The 20,354-nt window shown below is 38.6% G+C and overlaps 3 protein-coding genes across 4 annotated transcripts; 1 reads left to right on the top strand and 2 right to left on the bottom strand.

The window, feature by feature from the left end:
* Window positions 1–1,284, top strand: LOC116198718 (protein MIZU-KUSSEI 1). The gene has a single exon (XM_031528941.1). The coding sequence runs from the start codon at window positions 314–316 to the stop codon at window positions 1,133–1,135; it is 822 nt and encodes a 273-aa protein (XP_031384801.1). The 5' UTR covers window positions 1–313; the 3' UTR covers window positions 1,136–1,284.
* A 488-nt stretch (window positions 1,285–1,772) lies between these two features.
* On the bottom strand, window positions 1,773–4,156 carry LOC116198717 (protein AGENET DOMAIN (AGD)-CONTAINING P1-like). 2 transcript variants are annotated; one of them, XM_031528939.1, is made up of 3 exons: window positions 3,895–4,156; window positions 3,019–3,603; window positions 1,773–2,397 (listed from the first exon to the last, which is right to left on the bottom strand). In XM_031528939.1, the coding sequence occupies exons 2-3, from the start codon at window positions 3,484–3,486 to the stop codon at window positions 1,921–1,923; spliced, it is 945 nt and encodes a 314-aa protein (XP_031384799.1). In that variant the 5' UTR covers window positions 3,487–3,603; window positions 3,895–4,156; the 3' UTR covers window positions 1,773–1,920. The 2 variants fall into 2 exon arrangements, with proteins under 2 accessions (XP_031384799.1, XP_031384800.1); XM_031528940.1 differs by having other exon boundaries at window positions 3,953–4,156.
* A 1,654-nt stretch (window positions 4,157–5,810) lies between these two features.
* LOC116198456 (proteasome subunit beta type-4-like) lies at window positions 5,811–8,422 on the bottom strand. Its single transcript, XM_031528603.1, has 6 exons — window positions 8,234–8,422; window positions 7,984–8,060; window positions 7,083–7,212; window positions 6,780–6,939; window positions 6,273–6,458; window positions 5,811–6,178 (listed from the first exon to the last, which is right to left on the bottom strand). The coding sequence occupies exons 1-6, from the start codon at window positions 8,293–8,295 to the stop codon at window positions 6,065–6,067; spliced, it is 729 nt and encodes a 242-aa protein (XP_031384463.1). The 5' UTR covers window positions 8,296–8,422; the 3' UTR covers window positions 5,811–6,064.
* Window positions 8,423–20,354: the final 11,932 nt, after the last annotated feature.

The following is a 20,354-nucleotide window of genomic DNA, read 5'->3' as shown; positions in this document are numbered from 1 at the left end:
CTATCTATCTATCTATCTATCTATCCCCTGTCCTCTACTCTGTTCTGCTCGATCAATCTCCCTTCTCTCTCATCCCAAATTTCCATGGGTTCTTGTCTCTCTCCTGTCTCCCCCTACCACCATTTCTCCAGTTAGGTGGGACTGCTCATCTCCCCTATTTTGTCCCTTTTCTCTCTCTTCTCTGCTCCCCATTTGTTTTTCTTATATAAAAACCTCACATTCACATTCTCCATTGACAAAGAAGCAGAGCATCTGAGGAGCACCAAGAACAGAGCAACTGAAGAAGCTTCTTCTCTTTTCTTTTTCTTATGAGATGAAGACCATCCTCGCAAAATCCCCTCATGACTCCTCCTTCTCTTTCTCCCGGCGGTTCAACTGGCGGAAGAAGGCGATCGAAGACGAAGACGACGACAACGACGAAGAAGAGATCCTCCAGTCCATCCAGAAGGAACGAGCCAACGAGCTCGACGTCCCCACAATGCCCGACCTCGCTTTCCCGTCCCGCAAGAAGAAGAAGAAGCCGCTGCCCCAGCTTGCGGTGTCCAAGCTCCGGTCCGCCCTGACGTCCCTTGGCAGGGGCGGCGGTGCCCACCTCCTCGCCGGACAGGCCAGAAGGGTGGTGTTGGGGACCCTTTTCGGCTATAGACGGGGCCACGTCCATTTCGCTGTCCAGTCCGACCCGAGGGCGGGGCCTGAGTTCCTCATCCAGCTGGCCGCCCCGACGAGCGTGTTGGTCCGGGAGATGGCGTCGGGCCTGGTGAGGATCGCCCTTGAGTGCGACAAGAAAGCGTCCAAGAAGGCGGCCGGGAAGCTCCTTGAGGAGCCCGTGTGGAGGGCGTACTGCAACGGGCGTAAGTGCGGGTACGGGCTGAGGCGGGAGTGTGGACCCGAGGAGGCCCGCGTCCTTCGGGCACTCGAGCCTGTCTCGATGGGCGCTGGGGTCCTTCCTGGGAACAGCGAAGGACTGGGAGGAGGAGAGGAGATCGAGGGGGATGTGCCGGGCCAAGGCGAGCTCATGTACATGAGGGCCCGGTTTGAGCGGGTTATTGGGTCGAAAGACTCGGAAGCCTTCTACATGATGAACCCGGATCGGAGCGGCGGACCCGAACTTAGCTTTTATTTGCTAAGGGTTTAGCATATTTAAGTGTTAAATTATTGATCTAATCGTAAGCTCCCTTTTTTTGTTGGCCATTTAGTGTTAGATAGTGAGATTTAAATTTTTCATAGTATGGTCTGGCGTTGTATAAAGAAATGCCGATTTATAATATGCGTTTTCTTTTACTACGAGTCTTGAAGTTGGAGATTTTTTGTATCGTTTTATTTTGTTTCTCTTTTTTTCTTATCACTTATTAGTTCCGGGATCTTAAAAGTGTTTCAAGATTTTCTAGCTTTTCATGAAAATGTATAGTTTTTCCAAGTAATTACATAATCCTATAAAATATCAGTTAGCAAAATGAAAGTGCAAAAGGAACTTATAATTTATTAATAATTAAACGATAAACGAAATATATTAGATTTTTTTCCTGGTTGAAAAGATAAATTAGAAGTTATATATGTATTCAAGAAGTGGGTACAGCTGCTTATGCAACCAAAACTCTTCGGGATCCCTAAACTAATATAGAAACAATTCATTGGTTTCAAAAGATTCTGGCCTCGTGTATATTATGTTTTTAATAACATATAGTCTCATACTTCCAACAGATTAGGTTTAACTGTGAATCCAATTCTTTACTATCTCGAAATTCCAACGCGACTCTTGCAAAAATAGACGGAAACGCTTAATTTATGCACTGATCCCGAATTCACAAGGTATCCTCCGAGCACCGTACCTAGTCAAGAATGTGAAGCGGGTCGAGTAGCTCCAAAGAGGTTAGAACGATTCAGAGTACAGAGATCGAACTTGGGTAACTTCAAGGTTGATCAGATCGTCCTATGGATATTCCTACTTCGCTTTACCCATTTCCCATCGACCCAGTCCTGGTGCGGCCTCATTTCAAGGTAGTGGAAATCCATCTCCTCATCCGTCCCGTGGAAGTAAACTCGATACCTCGACTCGTCGAGGACCTTGACAACTCTACCCTCCCACCAGCCATCATTGTAAAAACAATCAACTCTGCTATTCCTATTATAAGCATCTGTAACCAAGGTTTCCATAGGATGAGGCCTTAGGTGAATGGCATCAACCTCTTCCCTCAGATACTTCTCACCGTCATCTGCTCGTAAGCTCAGGTATTCTATGAGGAACTTGTCCTTCCGTCGCTTTTCGATGATAGTTGCTCCATACCAAGCACCTTCGAACCCCTCCTCATCGCTGCTAACCTCGACTAGATTCCCTTTCCCAAAAAACTCGTGTAGTGCCCTCTTTCTCGGTTTCTGTCTGGCTCTCGCTGGCAACTCCTGCACAATATTTCATTTTAGAAGAAGCTTGGCATTAAGAATGAAGATTGCACGCTCTTAAAATAGAGTCGAAGCATGGAAATAAGTACAGTAAATCAGAGTTTTTGCCGGGAGAACATTACGCAAAGCTATGGGAACTAATGAGGACTAGAGAGTTCAAAACAGGGAACGCATTCCGACCAATCGATTGCATCGACATCATACACAGATCGGTTAAGTAGAGTAGACTGTGTATTAGGAACAAAGATTGCATCGACATCTAACTTTTGCTGGCAACTCCTGCACACATTTCATTTTAGAAGAAGCTTGGCATTAGGAACAAAGATTGCTCGCTCTTAAAATAGAGTCGAAGCACGGGACTAAGTACAAAAACAAATTGTTTTCCGGAAGAACATCATAACGCAAAGCTATTGGAACTCACAAGGGCTAAAACAGGGAGCGCATTCCGACCAATCAATTGCATTGACATCATACACAGATCGATTCAACGACTTACATAACAGAAAAGTGCATAATAAGTGATTCAAGGAAACTAATCAAAGAAGAGACTAGAATCTCATCCCGGTTTAGAAAAACGAACTGCAAAATGCCGATCATCATAATAGAAAACCAATTACATACCTCAACATCATCATCATCATCGGCTTCTTCTTTGATTTCATCCTCGTAGGGGGGACACCAGGCTCCTCTTATCCATTCCCGATGAACCCGAAGCTCAGAGGCTCTAAACTGATAACTCTGCTTCATGCTCTTCAGATGAACTAAATAACATGACTTGTCCAGACATTTAGCCACAACCCCCTCTCGCCAGCCTCCATGGAAGAATGCATCCACAGAATCATTACACTTAAACCCGAGCTTGTCTTCCAATGGCGGCCGTGGCCTCAAGAGACCAACTCTCACGTCCTCACTGAAGGGCCGAGTAGTCCCCTCCTCCTCGTTGGTAATCGTATCATATTCGACCAAGAATTTATTGGAATCATCAAAGGACGGCGCTACCACTTTCCCGGGGAAGTAGACTCCGCGTTGGCAGGGATTGATGCTGGCAATCTCCACATCCACTCCCTCTCGGAACCATTGGTATGCCATCCTTTTCTTGCTTTCAATATGCTATGGTCCAGAAACCCCTCTAATACTGCAAACACTTTAGTACGCAAAAGTTCGGAAACACGCCATCGTTGGCTTTATTTATTTCAACGTAGATACCTGTAATAAAAGAATATCAATCAGATTAGAGCAGCCATTACAGAGAAACAAAAGGGATGATTTCCGTACATTCTAGTATCGAAAAAGAAAAAAAAATCACGAGTCCAATCTGATTGCCCGGGAGCTCCAAGTTCTTAGGGCAGTCACCGGCGCTTCAGGTTAGGGAAGAGCAGTGCATCAAGGAGAAAATTGCCCGAAGAGCAATGCATCAAGAAGAAACAATGAACAAGAACAGATAGCATGATCTGTTAGGGAAACAGAACTACAGCAGGCAACAGCGGCGAACCAAACCTCTCACTATATGATGCAAGAGATACGCGAGTGAAAAATATCCGATGTATTTCGTCACCTCTTCCAATTGCTTTCGAGCAATGGCATGGCGGTTGCAGGGTCGGGAGAAGTCGCCCTCCACAAGATCAGATATCACCGTGATTGAGAAGTGGCGAAGAAGCCGAATCGGGCTAGGCTTTTTACCAGAGCTGCCGATCAACGACCAAAAGCTGTTTCAGCCGAGAGAAACTGACACTGTGAAAACTAAACCGAAGAACGCTTCAATCGCCTCGCGTCTCCTTCGGCGGTAGTTTTTATACCTTACTGAAATTATTTCAGTTTATCACTGTCACCCCTAAACTCTCAAAATAAAGAATTTGACTCCTCAACTTCTATATTTAATTGTTCACCCCTGAACTATTAAAAACTAATCGTGGGTCTTCTTGTTGAACCGATGTAATTCCTCTATCGGTATGTACCATGATATCCCGAAACCCAATAGGTCATGACTAGTCCGGTTTGAACTAACGTAATTCATTTACTTCTTTGCTTTAATCTGTTATTCGTGGATTAGCGGAATTTGGAGATGCCGAATCATTAATAATCATTACAAAAAATAGAATATATTCAGTTTTCAGGGGGAAAAATCTGAAAGAATATCTCTCTCTCTCTCTTTTTTATTACAGAATATTTCGGATTTTGATATCACAAAATGCATAACTAAAAGATTGCGTGTGATATTTTTCAAATCTAAAATATTATGTTTCCTTGTGCTATTTGATTTGCATGAAACGAACGATGAACATTAGTCGAAGTGTTTCGATGGATCCTCCTGCTCGCCCCTCGACTGTGGAGATTCGAAGTACTATGACTACATTGTTGAATGTCTTTTCTGTACATCCAGTCCATGCCGATCACCCCGGGCGGCACCTCTCGATTCAGGACGCGATTCCTTTGCTGTCTGCATTGGACAGATCACACGGCCTCACCGTGGACCAGCTCGAAGGACTAGGCCACTTGCTCAGCAACTGGAACCGGATAGTTGGTGAGGCAGCCGGGGCTATGATGACCAAAAAGCAAGCGTTGGAGCAACTTGAGGCCCACAAAAATTTTGCTGTGACCATCGAATCGCTAGAGTTGAAGAGAAGGTTTCTGGAAAAGCAACATCAGTCCGAGAGAGCCAAGATTGGAGAGTTTCGTGCTGCGCAGATCCGAGACGAGTGGAAAAGGAACTATGTGCAGATCGAGATACTGAAACAGGAATCCCATGATCTCGACCCCGCTACGCTCCTTAAGGAGAAAATCCAGCAGGCAGAAGAGTCGCTGAAGAAAGCCGAGCATGAATGGCAAGACTTGAAGACTTTGCTATCAGATGTTTCATCACTTTTCAAGTGATTGATTCTGTCGAGCAGCGAGATTCTTACAGGTTAATTCTTCTAAATTCGGTACAATTCAGTTGTGAATGGACTTTTGATGTTCGAAATTGCCCATACATCGAACCGGAGTTTGATTAAATTCTACTGCTTCATCTTATCAACTTTAGTTGAGCTACTTACACTACTCTCGTAATTTTCAGTCAATCATCGTGACCTTTGGATTCCAGACGGCTTGAATTGAATTCTTGGTCAATGAATCGGATTCTAGTATTTTAGAGCTGATTCTAGATGGTCTAGCCAAGTCCCAAGATGAAAGTACTAGCTACCCAGACCTAAACCTAACTAATGATCCTGAATTATAATTAGGCCTTCGGACGTCAATGAAACAAACAGCCCGCAACCTCTAACAGCAACTGATATATGCCCGTGGTTTTCTCACTATTATCTTCTCCGATTTCTATCGTATACAACCGGCCAGTCTCCTGGGGATTGCCATGGCTGTCAAGGAGCGCATTTGGCGCATTTAGTGTTGGGTGGTTACTGAATAAGTTTCATTCTGAATGGATACAAACATAAGATCACAATCTTTGAAAGTTGCAAGTGATGATCTGCAGTTGATTGAATTCGGGTCTATGCAAAGGATGCGAAATTGTTCCTACAGAACTCCCCTTTGGCAAATAAGAAATGCTCGATGCCAATCTGAAGGGTAAATAACATGAGGAGGCCACGGCAGTCTAAGTAAAACACGCAATACGATGATTGCAGTACTTCACTAGGGGATTCTCACTCATCGGAGATCCTAAAATGACGACATATTACCATGAACCTTCAGCTCCAAGAGTTGGATTCTTGAAAGCTGAAAATCCCCAGGAGGTCTTCAAGGAGTAGGGCTGAGATATAGTAACACCTTCTTCGGTGATTTTTGCAACCTGCAATTCAAGTTTCGAGATGTATCGTTATATATTCCCAGGTCCCAACCTCATGTTATCTCAATCTAAATATACACACGTCATGAAAACCCACCTGAAATTTGTTTACTGCAGACCTATCACGGTACAGGAGCACACGCATGCATTTCTCAAGTAATCTCACACCATCTTCAAAACTCAGGTTTTCATGCCACTCCTCGCGAAGAATCGGCCGTGCAAGGTGATTCCCAAATCCAGTCGCCACATGATTGTCTTCAAAATTTACGCCTATCATGCTAACCTAATTTTGCCAAATATGAGGTGTTACATACAAAGTTAGCACATGTGGCTGAACAAAGGATACAGCTGAGATGACGAAAACTTTAGCCCCACTCCACTCCATGTCTACATGAATTCAACTAGACCTTTTCATACTTAGAACAGGAGAAAATCCCAGGCAAGCAAGCCCCAGTCAGCTCAGCCCAGGCCCAAATTATATTTTGCAATAGGACTGCTTTCATTTATGAATCCAAATGACAATATAACACCATCGCAAACCCAAAAGTGACCATTTCCGTGTAAGTGCTTCTCGTGGTTAGATGAAAATGATGCGTCCACTTACCGTACCCAAATATCTCTGTCCATTTTTCACTCCACCAAGAACCAGTGAGTTCCACAAAGGGTTGAACTTGTTACGCCTGTTATACATCACCCTCGTGAGATAGCTATGCACCTCTTTAGGCCCCAATGAGTTCCCGTCATCCCACATGTTGTCATAAAGGCTGCAATGAGCATAACACGAAAAAATGTTCAGATCCAAGTAGAAGCAGCTTTAAGCACAAACAAGCAGGGGAAGTTACAAAAACAATGAAATTTAATCTGCCTCAGTCAAGATACTTATTTGGCTAACTATAGAGTGCCTTACATGAGTTCATCAAGATAGCGTAATATTTCCTGAAAATCACTGAGCTCTCCACTTGCGCCTAGAAGAGAATGCTTTCCTATAGGCTTAATTCGCTCCACACTCTTGTACCTCAAGGTGGATCCATAAGAACCTGCAAGTGAAATCATCCTACTCGTGACTCCGGTACAATCCATTTAAGGATCAGTATCAATGGCAGTAACCGCATGATAGAAATATCTCAGGTTTATAAAGCAAACTTTGAGAGGAGTGCAGCTGCATCAATCATATTAATGACAGAAACATGCTTTGAAGCATTTCCATCACATCCACAGAGGTCAGAGAGATGCAAGCGATGGAACAAGAACAGGTAAACCTAGAAAGCCATGAATGCTGAGAACCAGTCTTTAGCTGTAAGGAGCTAATGCAGAGGTAGCAGAGGTCTTGAAGCTCCGGCTAAAAAGTGACCCATATTGCTTGAGAAACAGGGACAGAAATTACAGAACTTGCAAAAGGAAAGAGCAAAACATGTTTGGAAAAACAGATAAAATTGCATAATATTAGACGACAGTAAAATCACGGGTACAAGTTCTTGAAACCCAGTTTAAATGGTTTTTAAGAGACACATCTCGAATAAACATGGATGCCCATCACCGCCCATCAACCAAGAAAATCCACATAGCTGCTGAAATCAGATAACTGCTCCTGAATAATTCTATCTGATGCTTGAAAAATCAGCAGTAGTCCTATATATATATATATATAGTTCATCATAATAGTATGGCTAACATCCAACTTTTCTCAGCGATTGAAATCCAAATGGGTGAAACTTCATTTTTCTGCCTAATACACTGCAGAAGCTTTCTTCCATAAGCACGAAAACATTTAAACATATTGTATGGCATAACCAAGAGAATGAGCTAACCTCCCATATCAGCTGCCATTAAAATCCCATCTTTGTACTTGAGAGCGACCACCGACGTACCGGTGACGTACGGGTACCTGCACAGCAACTGAGGAGATCAGAGCCCAAAATCAGCGGTCAAGGGAGCATTTCCAGCTTCACGGGGGCTCTTGAGAATCCCAGCAAGCTAGGAACCAGGTGCTTTACTGTAAACGTCACAAGACTTTGAAGTGTGGAAGCAAATCAAGGACGCTGAGCAGATATTGCATACAGAGTTCTCTGTGAATCCGCTTCCAAGCTCGGCAGCCCGCAGTTAGACGGCTTCTGATCCATCGATTGACTCGCCGGACGGAGATTGCGCTGGGTGACGGTTCGTGACGAGGTGGGAAAGGGAAGAAGCTCGAGATCGACGGAGGAGAAGGAAGCTAAAGGCGGACGACGATGGTTCCGGGCTAAGCCAACGGGAGCTTGCCCCCGGAGCAAGCCGGGGCTAATCGTGGGCTGATATTGGGCTCAAACTTTTGGGCTGAGCCAGGCCCAGAGTGTTAAATACTTGTCTATCCAGCATGCCCATTCATTTCTGGGGAGATCTCAGCATCAGCTAGCTAGTCAGGAAATTAAAGTACTCAGCTCGTACATGGTGTCTGAGGTTCATGTCCAAGGAGATCCATAGGCCCTGGCCAGGGGAGGATGCCGTATCATTACTTCCGACGATGATCGGTTCGAGCATTAGAGGTTACTGTGATGTTCAGAAACCTAGCGTTAATTGACTATTTGATCCCTTTCCCGAACTCGTTCGACTTTCCGAGGCAAAGGTTGGGTGCTTATGTCACCTCCTATTGTCAGTCTAAGGATGATACTGATTAAGATGTTGACGAGGTCTATGCTTCTTCGTGAGTCAATGGCCTCGCTCACTATGACATATCTGTTTACTCGGTAATATCACCGATCATTTCCCTCCATCAAACTAGTCAAGTCAAGTGATATGTAAAATTTTTCAAACATGCAGTTTGACCCCAAAAAACAAAATGCAGAGGAAGCAATAAAATTATCAGCATTATGTACGATCGCCCTAACAAGGTCTCAGCCGGCAGGTAACTTTTATTTTCTCAAACGTGGGCAGACGCGACTTGCAGTTTTCAGGAGTTTGAGATCCCATGAAAGCACATTGAATTTAAGGCCGAGCCGCTGCCCTAAAAGGAATTATTCGCAATCAATAAATTAAGAATTTCAGCTTAACATTTCTGTGCGTAGAATATATATAAAATATATTTCTACATCAGTGGCTAGCTTGTATCGTTGTGGTGTGGTCCTCTCAAGCAACATATATAGTATTATAATGATGAGAGAATCTTTACAAGTTATGGCCTCTCCGTACAACTATTTAATCATGTACTCACGAATGGGATAGCCGAATTAAAATTTATTTATATAAAAGGAAAATTTTCTTTTCTTTAGTATTTTTTTTTTATTAAAAGATAGGTTTGTAAGTTTAGTACAATAAAAAAAGTTTAATAATTAATAAAAGAGTATAATTCTATCATGAGAATATAACAAGTAACGTTTTGATTGACAAGCGAATTTTACACTACGCGCTCTTTCTCCCTTTTCTTTAGTAATTTTTTTGTTGAGAAGCAATCCACGAATGGTCAATGGACCAAATTAAATATGCACGCACGCCTTGGATGAGGGCATTAAGAATGGGAAAGGAACGGAGTGTGTGTTGCTGCTGCTAAAGTCATTCTTCTTGAAAATTAATACATATCAATACGCAAATGTCAACACGACTTGATGTGTCCATAGATAATGTGATATGCTGAACGGTTTTGAGTTTTGTAATGTAAAATGTGTTAGGTGTACATAGGGGCAGTGGAAACCGGCCTTCATTACCTCTCGCGTGTACCATGCTACGCAAAAAATGGAGGTCGAGAGATGACGGAAAAGAGGAATAATAAATCCGATCGAAAACTGAAGGAAACGAAAATAAGGAGGAGAGCAAAATGGTTATATACGTGGTGGACATAAGGTCGATTGATTATAGGAATTCATGCTAAATTAAATCCACAAAAATAACATGCATGTCAGCTAAGAAATCAAAGAGCTGAATCAAACGCATGCATATAATATCGAAAGACTGCATGAAAGTCCATCAACGTTTTCCAGGAGCAGGTGAAATAATTACTTTTTGGTATCGAGCCGGCATCCATATTGCATACATAGAGATAATTCGACTGAACCAATAAATCATTTGGAACACGAAATTGTTTGAAGATCTGATTTCCTCGAATCTCATACGTCTTTCACCGATCCATTCCTCGTGGCTTGACGCAGAGAATTACAGATGGTGAATATAAGTATAATTACCAAGAGTAAAATTACAAATTGACCGAATTATTGAACTCCACCGACAACCATCGGATTAGAGAAAAACGGTCTCCCAACAATAATCGGGTCCTATCCGACGGTTGCCAATGGGTCTTAAAGTTTTTGCGGCGGAATCATATAAAAATCCGAAAAGTCTTCATCTGGCTGGCTTTCCCGACTGCCATTGGAAGCTTTTCTCCTCAACTACAGAGCTACTTCTCCTCTAAAAAGGCGTTAGTTATAGAAGATACGGCCTTTTCTGCGAATTTTCTGGAGAGAAAAGATGCATGCCGATTGAATATTGAAGCATTTTCTTGCTTTGACACTGAATCTCAGATGCGAAAAAAGGAAGCCCGAGGCATAAACTTATCCCGTCCCCCTTTATTTTACTTGAACCGTAGGCCTTCCTCGTGACCGGACAACGCAAAGATCGTGAGAGATAGAATGAAAGAGAGAGGCAACTCGATAATCTGTATATATCATCAAATAAGAACTTCTGATTTATATATATACATAAAATCTGTTCCGGAGTGACGACAAACCTGATCATCATCGTCGTCGTCGTATGACGTCTAGCTTTCTAATGAGAATCTATATTCCTAACCTTATGCCCTCTTGATGAAATGAAGCGTGGGGGTTTGATGGGTATTCTTTGAAGAAACAAATCTTCCTTTCTATACAGTATCGAACCGTAAATCGTAAAGCCATCCCAAAAACAAAAAGGAAAAACAAAAAACAAAATAAAAGAAATCACCGGGCCCCTCATTATAAATTGTTCTTGCAAGGGGATTAAAGAACCCGATCCCAAAACTCGCAGTAATCATCTCTTATACTTTCATCGAGGCGACTAGCTAGCTAGCTGTATATAGAGCAAAAAGGTTATAATTAAGACCACCAGACCTTAATTAGCACGTCGATGTACTCTTCTGATATCGGTCATCAGTTCTTCGGTGTGGAGTTCACGATCGTGTTGTGCCTCTTGGAGGGGCCGGAGGGAGGCACCTGCGTTCCTTTGGGGAGGAAGTTGAACACCCGGCCTTGGTACCGGAAACCCGTCTTATGCCCGTAATTGTCCGGAACTTGGTCCACTGCCATTTTTCGGTTGGAGTACGCTGCTGCGCTTGGACCCGGGAATAGAATCAGGATCGCCAGAAGAATGCACGCGAGGATCTTCCACAGCCCATGCCTAGACTTCGAAGAAGAAGAAAAGGAAGCCATTGATATCGATCTGAGAATGTGGAGGGGGTTTCGTATTGGTGAATGAGAGAGTTTGATTTTGAAAAGTGCAAAGATTTATATATATGAGCCTGTGTCGTGAGAAATGTGGGCATGGATTGTTATGTAAATGGGAGGAAGGAGGGAAGGGAAGGAGGAGAGAGAGGAGAGAGAGAAGAGTGAGGTACAAGCTAAATGGGAAGGTCCAGGGGAAGCTTTATTGAATGTCAACTACGGAAATAAGAATAATAATATTAATTAGGTTAATGACCCAATTTCGATTTATGAATTCTTTGCTTGGTTCCCAACTACTACTTCTTTACTTCATTCGTATTATAACCAAGATACACATTATCTGTTACCGGAACATGTGCCGTCAGAAAATCTTAAAAGGTGTGTTTGTTTTTTGAAAATTGTTTAACTCAACTCCACTTATTTTCAATTTAACATCACAATCATTACTTTTTTTTCATTTTTTAAGTTTTTTTAACCATTCAATTCAATTTTTAATATTAAATTCTATTAACTATTCATTACTTTTTCACAATTCAACAACACAATCATTTCTTTCTCTCAATTATTTATTACTTTTTCACATTTTTTCTCATAATTCAACAATACAATCATTACAAACCAATTAAAACCAAAACTCAACTCAACTCAACTCTACTCTAAATCCAAACGCACTATAAACTCTAATAATAACCTTTTCATTGTTAAATACGAACAATTTGTTGATGGCGTCCTAAGAATTTGTATCTACATCTATTCAGAATCCTAGCACGAAATATATCGTAAGGAAAGGATGTCAATGATAGATCAGCAAAAGAATATTCATTACGATTTTCTCATGATGTCGGCTTTAACCGAAGTACAATATGTTCGATATAACTGTACTGTCAGATCAATTACTATTAGAAAATCTACTAAACTCGTAACTTTCTAAAATTAGTATTCAGGCAACTCGTTGATGACGCCTCAGGAATTAATTTATAAAGTTAAGCATTAATTTGTTGTGTCGTAGGCTCTACTTAATTGGTAACTACCCCTCTACTCATTTTTTTTTTCATAACCAAAAATACAATACCTTCTCCTGCCGAAAAAAAAAATACAATACCTTCGGTATAACTGTTGTCATGTCGATCTTTCCATCATTAGTCTTTAGTTTGTTGACGATGTCTTATGAGAATTTGTAACGCAGATATGCTTGGGATTCTGGTGGGGGATGTATCGGTAGATTAATAAATCAATATTCATTTCAAATTTGTTGTGTTGCCAATTTTACTAGGCGCCAACTACTTCTTAGCTCACTCATTTCGTAGCCAAAAAATGAAATATATAGTGGTATTTTTCATATAATTACTATCAGTTCGGCTACTGTTAGAGAATTACTGAATTTTGGTACATTTGGTTTTAGAGTCAAGTACAGTTGATTTTTGATTTTAATTGAGTTGTAATGATTGTATTGTTGAATTATGAGAAAAAGTTTGAAAAAATAATGAATAGTTGAGAAAATTTAATATTAAAAATTAAATTGAATGATTAAAAAAATTAATAAAAAAATAAAAAGTAATAATTGTGTTGTTGACTTTTGTTGTACAGTGGGTAGAGTTAAAATTATAGTTAAAATTTTAAAAATCGACCCTAAAACCAAACGGGTAATAACTTTCTAGATATCGTCGGTTTTCAGACAATTCATTGATAATTACAACCCAGTTAGGAATTTTATAACGTGCCACCTCATGTTAGGGGATTTTAATAGAGAATATATCAAAAGGATGACAGCAATGGAATTTTAGTATTGAAAATCCCCACCTATATTTCGGTTGGTTTGGAGGACGCAAGGAATTGAAAAGCTTTCATAGTCAAGTCGTATAATTTGAATGTGACCGTCGATCACTTGGGAAGTGCCACCACTTTTCATCGATTTTGTCTTTATGGCTTTGGGGCCCGTCAAAACAGATTGGTAAAGAAATCAATATACTCAGTGAAAATATATAAATATGAAATTCAGTGAATTCTGACTTTGGATTACGTTTTCTTTTCTGAGTTTGGATTTTTCTTGAGAAATAAAAGAAAAATAAAAGTTGATTATTTTTCTGTAAATTGACTTAGTAAAGCATGTATTAACTTGATAGGTAAAAAAAAAAGATGAGCAGAGATTTTTATTTGGTTTTGAAGTAGAATTTTACTCAATTTCACTTCACTCTATTCTTCCCTCAATTTAATAATATAATCATTATTATTTTTAATTTAATAATGAATTATCTTAAATATTTTTTAATCATTATTATAATTAATTTTTAATACTAAATTCTCATAATTATTCGTTATTTTTTATTTTTTTCAATTTTATAATAAATTCTCTCACATACTTTTTTTTTAACCATCATTACAATTAATTTTTTAATAATAAATTTTTCCAAATATTTTGTGTCATTTGATGAAATAATAAGCTCTACAATTTATATATAACTGCTTCTTTTTTTGGTACAATTTGTGAAAAACGCTTTTAATTTCTCTAGAAAAATATAATTCAAATTGACCTTTACTTTAACGGAAGCCTAAGAGTTATCTCCACTCGATAAAAGATGAAAACGTGGGAAAACCTTTTCCACAAATGGCCGAAAAGGGCCTAAAAGGAAGAACGACATTACCGTAAAAAGGATAAGCTATCAACTACCTGTTTAATTTTAGTAATAAAGATTACTAATAAGAAATTGAAAATAACCAATAATTGAGTTTAGATGTACGCGTGTTTCTCATGGATCAACATTTTCCCAGGCCGTTCCATTTCATTTCATTTCATTTCTTTTCGACCTGTCCTTATCCCTTCTCTTAGTTTGCATCTATGATGTTCACCGTTCCCGCACCAGCGGGAGCCAAATTTCAGCTCAATTAGCCATTGATATATATATATATATATATATATATATATATGTATGTATGTATATATATTTTCAACCTTGCCCATTTACGACTCTAGTTTGTTTTTTTTATTCCGAAGCACGTACCAAATGGGCCCCAACATATACTTTCATGTCAAAAATATATACTAGACCATCTCGCTAAAAAAAAGGGAAAAAATACTAAATAACTAGTATAGAAAGATATAATCCACGAAAAATATGAGAATATGAAATAATGGTTAACATTAATTGGGAAAATTCTTATGCATGGAAAAAAGAACTGAATCCTTTCGAACCAGTAATTAACTATATATCATCTATTTATTTATATATGCAATATATATCTTGTATAGCGGCTATAGCCGAATTGGGAATTGTTGAAATTTCGACAAAAAGAGGGCGCATATAATTAGCCAGTGGAAATTTATATTTTTGTTGATTTGTAAATAATTTGATAATTGAGAGGCAAAAGAATATATATATATATAGGCATAGATACATACACACATATTATATGTATATCATGAAATCAAATGAAGGAGAGAGGATCTTTTGCGTGCGAAGCTCCCATAAGAAACCAAAGCTTGAGTTGGGCCCCCTCATATATATTCCACCTGACGTTGATACTTGTAGACATCTGGATATAGTCATATATATATATATTATCTACATAAATCCCATTTTAATCAATCATATACGAGATTAATTAGATTAAGATTAATTATTTAATAATTTATGTTTAACCAATGACGAAATCAACCAAGCCGTGACCGGCGTTAATTAGTCCGTGGATACAATTTTTGACCCGAAACACGATTATTAAAAAGAAGAAAATAAACATGTTTGCTAAGAAAAGTTTAAGAGGGTCTACTTCGAGCCTTTGAAGAATGGGATCTATCAGTTACGTGTGGAACACAATGGGGGCCAAAATATGGATATATCCTTTCCCTCTGAGGTCAACGCATGTGGTGGATCTGGGCCGTCCATATGTGAGAAAATAAAATTATTAATTAATCAATTAGGCAGGAAATTAATTAATAAATATGGAAAGGGCATGAATAAATAAATCGGGGTGAAGGAGACAGACATTCATTCGATGGACCGATCGGGGCGGGCAGGTGGACGCAAGAGCGGGAGGAAACGCGGTCATCATGGGAGGGTTGTTCGGTCGCATTGAAACGAGTCTTTTAATCTGTTGGTGAAGTAATTAATTTGATTACAATATACACAAACCCTAAAGTTACATATGAAAAAGTGATCAATTATGGTGCGAAATGTTGTCAACAGCTTTTCCTTGCCGTGGATATATCGCGTCATCAGAAGAACCGTGCTTGCCCCATAATGTCCTTGATGCAACTCTAGAGAAAGGAACCGATCCCGGATTTTGATCGAGGGGAAACGAACTCTTGAAATGGTGTATAAAATAATAATACTTTTCAGTTAGAGGAACGAATATAAAAATATATCATCAAAATCGAATAATAATATGTAAGTTTTGTATAAAGTTAAAATTTTAGGAGATGCAACTGTTTTTCATCTCTAGCCATCCTTGTATAAAAATAACTTCATCCGTCACAAAAGTAATTTGATACAAATCATCTATGTTGACTTTCGGATCGATGAACCTGGTAGGAAGAACAAGACTGGAAGTCACAAGAAGAAATTTGGCCATCTCCACTCCCTGAATTAATGGAACAACTCACTAACTGATTTCAAGTAACGTTAAAATCCCACGTGCTATCGAGAGAAAGAGAGGCTAAATTATATATTTATTTTATAAAATTAAATTAAACTTAACTTGATACTTTCTTCACAATTCAATAACACAATTATTATTTTCTATTTTATTCTTTAAATTCTCTCATATACTTTTTCTTATCTATCATTACAATTAATTTTTTAATATTAAATTATCTAAACTATTCAATATTTTTTTTCTTAATTTCAATACTTTTTTCTCAATTCAACGATGCAGTCATTAATTTTTTAAATCAAACTTAATTTCGTTATCAAACGCAATGGAAATTTCTCTTTCAAGGGCGCCTGACTTGTCAATTTGGGGGATGATTTCTTGTTGGTGATGGACTTTGGGTATGTTCTTCATAAAGACTTATCTCATATAAAAGTCCAATTATGGGAGGCTTCCCCCACCTACTCATTTGGAATATCTCAAAACCTCCATTTTCAAAGTTTTAGACAATTATAGTAAACACACAACTCTAATCCACATATGACATAAGAAGGAAACTATGTTTGTCCGATAATACTGCACGGCCATTTTGATGCGATTCTACCTATTGTTTTTCCTGCCCGTCACATGTCATGTATGACCCAATTGTTGTAAAGAATTGAACTAATAAAGGGGTGCCTAACATAGTTTCACGTCAGAGAGAGAGATATATATATATAGTGTCTAATAAGGAGGAACGAGGCAAATATTTAGAAGAGCAAAGCTGCAAGGTTTTGGTCGTTTCGTGGTTAATGTAGATGGCAAAGAAAGATTATGATGTTTCTGCGTAAAATAGCCACTTCTTGGACTTAATTAATTGCTCGAATGCATCGAATACACCGGTTCCTATACTTATATGTACAAATTTTGTACAAGGTACCATTTTTTGAACGATGTATAATCTAATCACCTTGCCTTTTAGGCTTTCTATATATGCACATCCAACCGGTCTGTATCTTTAGTCGTCAACTCCTAAATCAGCATATTATTACAGTGACGGCAAAGGCTTGTCTTCATCGAGAGAATTTTCCCTAATTTGAATCCAATTAATGAGAGGTGAACAGAATCGAGTTCCTTTTCCTTTATTTATTATTCCTTTATTTTTATTTTTATTTTTTTTTCTTTTTTTGCTTTCACGGGAACCAATTAGTCGATTGGTATGGCTTCCGTTTTTCGTCAACATAAGTACACAACTTAAATTATTCGATCCATCATCTCCTTCACATTTGGTCACGTCGGAGTATCTGACTTAAGTTGCCATGTCAACCTGCACTAGTTCCCATCGGGTTAGGAAGGTTGAGGTCACAGATTCTCTAAATAATGGACATATATTATTCGCCTTCAATGAGATTTTCTCTCGAAATTTGTCGAACTTCATTAAATATTTGATTGATGTTGAGAAAAAGTCTAAACGTGGATATCAAAAACAAGATTGAATTCTTAAGAATAAGCTAATCAAGTTATTATATATAATTATTTCAGGGAAGAAAAATATTATTCCATATATACAAGTATTAATAGTAAAACGGGAAAAAAATAAAGGAATGTGAGAAAAATATTCATCATTAATAAAATAATGAAGCGTTCTCTTTTATAATAAGAATAAAGTTAGCAATACGAAAAATAAAATATAATAAGAAAAAAAAAGATTTAGAAGAAATTAAAGAAATGATTTTCTAAACCTTGATTTTTTAAGGTTCCGTTTCAAAAATATCATCTCTCTTGAACCATTTTCATTTTGTAAATAGTTTTTATATGAAGTTAAAGTGTTAAATGATAACTGATAAAGTAATAACATCTTGGAAACGTGAGTGGCCAAAGTTTTAGAACTAAGCATAAAAAACCAAATTGATACTGAACAGAATTGTTACCGGCTTAAGTGTTTTTACTATATGATCAATGATAATTCCTCCGAGTTGCATCCTCCGACTCTCTCATAATGGCGCAAATCTAATTAATTGGTGAACATCCTTTCTGATTTACTAAAATGCAACCGTCGATTTTCCCGATAATTTTTAGCTTTTTTCTTAAGGGTATATATATATATATATATATATATTTATGGGTGATAATTTTTAGCTTTTGATTGAAAAAGACGGAGATCAAGATGGAAGTCATGTTAAGATCTTTGAACTTAAAGCCCAGCAGTTCATTTGGGCCACGTTCGATCTCCTCTTGAAAATGGAAAAAATTAAGAAGAGATAAGAAAATAGCCCAAAATAGCTCGTGGCCCAGCCTCTTAACTCTTCCAACTCTTCCTGCATCTTGATCCTCTTGCCGTGCTGTTATTTGTTAGTCCTGCTCGTGCTTCCGTAATTCAATTTAAATCCTAGCCTGTGTCTGGTCCATATCATAAATTTTCAAGTCGTATGACATAACCTTCAGTTCGCATGAATTTGTTCGCGTGAATCAAGGTTGGTAGCCTGAGCGTGCATTACATCTTATATATTCACGTGAAGATATTTTCCTTATTATTGATCGGATGATATGTCGGATGATATGATATACTATTTCCAAGGACAAAGAAGTGCCTTCATATAAAGTAGATTTGATCACGAATGGATGATGGATTAGATTTGTTCATGAATCGATGATGGATTATATCATATTGATGGACTGATTTTACTTTGCTATATGCTCTCTATTAAATTTTCTTTTAAAAAAAAACTACAAAGGAAGTGCATATATGGTATATATCGACCGGATAGAGATTTAATCATAATTTGAATTTCTCGGAGACTTCCTGAATATAATTGTATAGTCGGCAATAATTCCAGATTTTCCGTATCTCATCAGGATCACCTCCGCCTGGTCCATAGGGTTTGTTGACGAACCATTTAATCAAGCGGCTCCTCGCAACACCAAGAGACCAAAATCTCAAGCCTCATGCTCTTGATAGGTCTCAGTTTATCGACCTCATTACAATGTTTTGGACTTATTTCAACACACGATATAACTAAAGATGTACCCATTGAGATGCTATGCCCACAATATGATATGGATGGTGTAACACCGAAGATTGACGACATAGGATAATATGAAGTTAAACCTAAGATCTTAAAAATTCCGATAATTAGGAAAACATATGAGTACAACTACACAGATTCCATCTCGAGTTTATCCTTTGCAGATGCCATTAGTTTAGACCCCTCACCGAGAGTCAAAGATGACATATATTGTCAATTTGGCATGCCTTTTCGCTCTTATTTGGTTAATGGTCCCATTCATCCACGTAATGTTTCCGACAGGGTCGCCATCCACATGGGCGGCCACCTCAGTCGAAAGACAGCCACAAGAGCTCCCAACGTGTTAAATAATCTCCATTTCTTTAATACCATCTCAATCTTCAGGTGACGTGTAAATAAAAATCAAAGAAAAAAATCCAAAATTTCACAAAATTTCCATTTACATTTGGGTGAAACATGTTTATGATTATTATTAAAAATAAAAAATAAAACCTTATCACATTTTATCAATTCTAATACGAAATTTTTTTCTTAACCTAAAAATGCATAAACTGTCGATTTGATAATAATTCTAACACAACGTCAACTTTTCTTAACGATCAACGGCAGAGTAGGGCTTATGCCCTACGTAGAAGATCCATGCGAAGCACGGGGCAGAGCAAGGCAGGGTGGGTATTGGCAGGCACAGGGCAAACATGGATATCTCGATATCCGTCCTGATTTGCCCCATTGTCATTCCTAATTGTCACCGGTGACCCCAATCGAAGGAGGGGATGGTGTCGGGATTGTGGCCCCCACCCGTCGAAATCTGAAAAATCCCTAACCGATCCCTTTGTGGTGACCGGCGGCGAAGCCCCCACAACCGACCACTGCCCCCTCTTCCATCCCTTCCAATTTTGCTTTAAAAAAAATTGAAATAATTTTATTATTAAAGAAAATATGGTGAATCCCTCTAGATCTACACTTCAGTAATTTCCATTCAAATTAACCGAAAAAGTTGACATTGTATTAGAATTGTTATCAAACCAATATAGTCTATGCATTTTCAGATTAAGGAAAAGTTTTGTGCTATAATTCATAAAATGTGCAAAATATGTGTTTTTTTTTTGTTATTAACCTTATTATTTAGGTTATATGCAAGACTTTCTCAATTGTTATTATTTTTTATAAGTACATTGTTCTTTTAATTTTAAGGGAAATTCATAAATT

The sequence above is a fragment of the Punica granatum genome, chromosome 3, assembly GCF_007655135.1.
Source record: "Punica granatum isolate Tunisia-2019 chromosome 3, ASM765513v2, whole genome shotgun sequence".
NCBI lineage: Eukaryota > Viridiplantae > Streptophyta > Magnoliopsida > Myrtales > Lythraceae > Punica > Punica granatum.
Note: the sequence above shows the minus strand (reverse complement) of the source record. Positions and strands in the feature narration are given on the sequence as shown.